General features: G+C 53.9%; 1 protein-coding gene across 1 annotated transcript in view; it reads left to right on the top strand.

Annotated features, from left to right (window-relative positions):
- LOC106818134 (eukaryotic translation initiation factor 5B-like) overlaps nt 1-783 on the top strand; it is a gene marked incomplete at its 3' end in the record, with an annotated part of 39,841 nt that extends 39,058 nt beyond the window's left edge. Inside the window, 1 exon segment of the mRNA XM_014822853.1 lies at nt 670-783. Within this exon segment, the coding sequence (XP_014678339.1) occupies nt 670-783 (114 nt within the window).
- Between the last annotated feature and the right edge of the window lie 4,522 nt (nt 784-5,305).

The raw sequence follows: 5,305 nt of genomic DNA, 5'->3' as shown, positions 1-5,305 counted from the left end.
TGGGTGTGTGCATCCGTGCATGCGTCATGCGTGCGTGCGTGTCCGTGTTATGATGTGGAAATAATACTATCCCGAGGATGAATTACAATCAGTGTACAAGATATGTGTGTAGATATTAGGAAATTATAGGTATATTCTTCCTTTCGTGATGGTATCGGGAGTAGATAAGGCTGATCATTATCTACTGATGATGATGTGTTGTGAGTTTCTGTAGGTGTATGTTGCTATCTTGTTGTGACACGTCATGCAAATTGTTCTAGTTTCGTGTCATAGAAGGATATGTCATGCCGTGCGTTATCGTTACTTGTCACATAATGATACATTATGCTGTGTGTGTTTTACTTGTATGTCACGCAATAACGCATCATGATGTGTGTTATAAGTTGCATGTCACATACCGGTAATAGCACATCGTGCTATATGTTATAGTTGCGTGTCACATAATGACACATCGTGCTGTGTGTTTCAGTTGCGTGTCACATAATGACATATCGTGCTGTGTGTTTCAGTTGCGTGTCACATAATGACACATCGTGCTGTGTGTTTCAGTTGCGTGTCACATAATGACACATCGTAAACACACAGCACGATGTGTCATTATGTGACACGCAACTGAAACACACAGCCAGTTGCGTGTCACATAATGACACATCGTGCTGTGTGTTTCAGTTGCGTGTGCTCCCACAGTTCATCTTCAACTCTCGGGATCCGATCGTGCTGGGTGTGTCTGTAGAGGCGGGCACCATCAAGCATGGCACGCCCCTGTGTGTGCCCACGAAGGAGGTGAGTGCAACAGCAGATGCTGCCTTCTCTCTTCTTCCCCACTTTCTTCTCGTTCCCCTCCCGCGCGCTTCCTCTCGTCTCTCTATCCGTCTTTCCCGCTTTCATACGCACACATGCACGGACGGTTCATACACACACATGCACGGACGGTTCATACACACACATGCACGAACGATCATACACGCACATGCACGGGCGATCATACACGCACATGCACGAACGTATCATACACGCACATGCACGAACGATCATACACGCACATGCACGGGCGATCATACACACACATGCAGGCGCGCACGCACGCACGCACACACACACAGGCGCGCATCAGTGTTACGGTGCAAGCGTTTATATCACCCCACATCTCGCACGCTGTCTTTCATTCATGTTTTTCCCCGCTGCTAACGCGGCTGTGTGATAATGCGGGGGTTGTGTGTGTGTGTGCGTGCCTGTGTGTGTGTGTGCGTGGGCGACCCGCAGGTCTCACACGGGGCAGCAGCGGCAGCAGGTGTCTGACAGAGACGAGCGAGCACAGCACGTACTGTTTACGCCTGCAAACTGCCTGCGTGCCTTCGCGCGCGTGCGTGAGTGCGTGTGCGTGTGCGTGTGCGTTCGTGTGAGTGCGTGCTCGTGGGTGCGTGCCTGCCTGCGTGTGTGTGTGCGTGTGTGAGTGTGTGTGCTCGTGGGTGCGTGCGTGCGTGCGTGTGTGTGAGTGCGCATGTGTGTAGGAGGAGAGAGGAAGAGGTACTCAGGGAAGATGATGCTGACGGGGTATAGCCTATAATAGGCTATATTGTNCCTCTCTCTCGCTCTCTCTCTCTCCTCTCTTCTGTACTTCTGCTCGTCTCTCTCCTCTTTCGTCTTCTCTCTCTCTCTCTCTCTCGTCTCCGTTCTCTCTTCTCTCTCTCTCTCTCTCTCTCTCGCTCTCTCTCTCTGCTCTCTCTCTCTCTCCTCGCTCTCGTCTCTCTCTCTGCTTCTATCGTCTCTTCTCTCTCTCTTCTTCTCCTCTCCTCTCTCTTTACTGTCAAGAAAGTCTAACTCTCTGCTCAGTCGGCGTCTGCGAGTACATCTGGCTGATACGCTAAGCTCGGTAGAGAAAGGATGGAGCGGTCTTGCAGATGCTGCTCTCTCTCGTGTCCTGAGCATAGCTGTCTCCTCTGTGACTGCTCTCTGCATCCTTCGTCTCTCGCAGTCTGCTCATCGCTCTCTCGTTGCTGGAAGATCTGCGAGTCTCTGCTCTCTCTCTCTCTCTCTCTCTAGTCTGGTCTCTCTCGAAGATCTCAGGTGATAAGCAATCTCTCTTCTCTTCTCTCCTCTCGTCCTCTCTCTCTCTCTCTTCTCTTCTCTCTCATCGTGGGCGTCTCTCTCTCTCTCTCTCTCTCTCTCTTCTCTCTTCTGCCTCTCTCTCTCTCTCTCTCTCTCTCTCTCTTCTCTCTCTCTCTGTCTGTCTGTCTGTCTTGTCTGTCTGTCTGTGTGTCTCTGTCTCTCTTTCTCTCTCTCTCTCTCTGTCTATCTGTCTTGTCTTGTCTGTCTGTTGTCTGTCTGTCTCTCTCTCTCTCTCTCTCTCTCTCTCTCTCTGCTCTCTCTCTCTCTTTCTCTCAACCGCAAAACCCAGCACAACGTAACCGACCTAAGCTAGACTCTCGAATAGCCCGGAGGGCGCACGTGCGAGACCGCTTTTGGCTCCATAGCGAGCAGAAAACGTGAGCAAGCTGTGTAAGTCGCGCAGTCTAGACAAGGAAGGGCGGATAGTCGTTTGAATGAGCGCCATATGTGGGAGTAGGAATGTGCCGAGTGAGGAAGAAAAGGTGAGCAGAGAAAGAAGTTAGGGAGAAAGAGACATGGATATAGTGATGTATAGATATATAATAAGTATATAATATATATTATAGAGAAGAGAGAGAGCTGTGGGAGAGAGATGGGAGAGTATGAGAGGAGAGTAGGGGAGAGAGGGAGAGAGCGAGAGAGAGAGAAGGGGGGAGGCAGGAGGTTATCGGCGGAAAGCAAGCGCAGAAAGAGACGGAGAGCGCGGAGGAGCGAGGGCAGAGAGAGAAGAGAGGAGAGAGAGAGAGAGAGAGAGAGAGTAGTAGTACGGAGTGTTTTAGCTTTGAGATAGAACATGGGAATTTGGCCACATTACATCAGCAAATGTTGCAGGGACGGCAGGCGATGCGAAGCCCAGCAAGTAGCATTTAGCTGTAATACTTAAGAGCGCACAGTTAATTTCAGCGGTGGACAGAGGCATGATTTGCACACGCAAATGGTACCGCGAGGAGTTACGAACACATAAACTTCAACAGAATGCCGGCGGAGTTTATCAAACGGCCTCATTAAGCGGGTAACGCTAACACGGTGCTCGGCCGCTTTCTACCTGGTACCGTCGTACGTGGTTCGCGAACCGGTCGCTGCTACCCCACGAAATGTTCTAAACAAGGTCGGACGACGATGCGGACCGGTTTAAAAGAGTGGGGTTTTTTGGTGACAACCGGAGAGACGTCCGGGCACATATCTGACCGCTACCGTGTACGCTGTATTCCCTCGGAATTGTGAGAGAGAGAGAGAGAGAGAGAGAGAGACGATGAAGAGAGAGAGGATGAGAGAGAGAGAGAGAGAGAAAGACGACAGCGAGTAGATCTGCCTAGAGAGAGAGAGAGAGCTAACGCGTAACGACCGTGCTCCCACTCTTCCTCTCCAGCCCGCTTTTTTTTTTTCTCCCCTCCTCTTTCTCCACCAGCATTTGCTGTTTTGCTTGTGGTACCCCGTTCGCTGCCGCGTGAACCACCTACTCGCACCGACTAGCGTAAAGCCCAGCCACCTGCCTTCATGCCGGCCCCGTCCACACACTTATCACTTGCCTGCGTACCAGCCGATTCTTCCCTTCTCCCCTCCTCCTCCTCCACCAGCTTCTCCCTTCTCGCCCTGCTCTCCTGGCGCTTCTCTACCAGCTTTATCCCGTCTCTCCCCCCTCCTCCTGCCTCCCCCAATCTTTCTGCTCGCCTTCTACGCCCCAACACAATGCGCACGATATCCAGGATCTCGCGCTGCCCCGCGCCCGCCGCATGTATTCGTCGCAACGGCGCCTGCGTTCGTGAGCGTACGTAGTCTTGCGCTACGGCTGCCACGCCACAGGGACCAGCATGTGTGGGAGCTCGAGCCACGTCAGGGTATCGCACACGTGAAAACGATCGCGAGGCACACGAAAGAACGAAGCGAATAATACGAATGAATACACTATTTCACCGCTCCACTTCCGAGCTGAGTCTACAAATGGAGGGGGCTGACGATATGGAGTGTTTGTTTTTTCCCGTTTCCCAGGTGCCGGTTTCACGTGCGGGTGATAAGCGCTCGGAAAAGGGGACTGTCCAGCGTAGTGTGCGAGGGACAACGTGGAGAGGGCGCGGAAAGCCGAAGGGAAAAGGGGTGTATAATCAACTTTCTTTCATAAAAACCTATTGTAAAAACTAACGCCGGATTCGTTTTCGTGTGGGGAAAGCGGTGAGGCAAAGCGTCGAGAGGGGAAGCGGAACGCGAGGTCGCACAGCAACGGCGAAGGCTGACGCACCAGGGAGAGCTGCGGGGAAGCTGGGTGAGGGAGAGAGGAGGAGGGCGGGGAGAAAGAGCGGGAGGGGAAGGGGCGGGGGAAAGCGGGGGGAGGGAAAGGGTGGGGCGCGGGAGAGAAAGTGCGGAGAGAGGGGTGAGATAGGGTGGGCGGGGAAAGCAGGGGTGAGGACAAGGGGGCGGGGAAACGGGAGGGGAAGCGGGAGGGAAAACGGGAGGAAAAGCAGGAAGGGAAGCGGGAGGGAAAGGGGGCAGGGAAGCGGGAGGGGGAATGGGCGGGGAAGCAAAAGGGGGGGGGGAGAGGGTCATTTGCTCGCCTAGTTAGATTTTGGTGGCATCGTGTGATCGGAGAAAGAGAGGTCGTTTGTCTTGTGCGTTGACGGTGTACGGAGTCGGGTATATGTGGGTACGTGGTACGCGGGTGGGAGGGCGTCGAATGACCGTGTGGTACGCGGGAGGTCGACGAATAGCCGCGTGATCGGGGTAGGAGGTCGTGCGGTTGCGTAGTACGGTGGTGGGGGTCGTGCGGTTTCGTAGTACGGTGGTAGGAGGTCGTGCGGTTTCGTAGTACGGTGGTGGGGGTCGTGCGGTTTCGTAGTACGGTGGTGGGGGTCGTGCGGTTTCGTAGTACGGTGGTGGGAGGTCGTGCAGTTTCGTAGTACGTGGTGGGGGTCGTGCGGTTTCGTAGTACGGTGGTAGGAGGTCGTGCGGTTTCGTAGTACGGTGGTGGGGTTCGTGCTGTTTCGTAGTACGGTGGTAGGAGGTCGTGCGGTTTCGTAGTACGGTGGTGGGGGTCGTGCTGTTTCGTAGTACGGTGGTGGGGATCGTGCGGTTTCGTAGTACGGTATTGGGCGTTGTGCGGTTTCGTAGTACGGTGGTGGGGATCGTGCGGTTTCGTAAGGTCTGAGTGGTGGGAGGTACGTGCCGTGTTAGCGGTGTACGGTTGGGTGCGGGGTTCGTGCGC

Source organism: Priapulus caudatus, unplaced genomic scaffold, assembly GCF_000485595.1.
Source record: "Priapulus caudatus unplaced genomic scaffold, Priapulus_caudatus-5.0.1 Scaffold2046, whole genome shotgun sequence".
In the NCBI taxonomy this organism is placed as follows: Eukaryota; Metazoa; Priapulida; class Priapulimorpha; order Priapulimorphida; family Priapulidae; genus Priapulus; species Priapulus caudatus.
The sequence above is the reverse complement of the archived record's forward strand: the minus strand, read 5'-3'. Positions and strand labels throughout refer to the sequence as shown.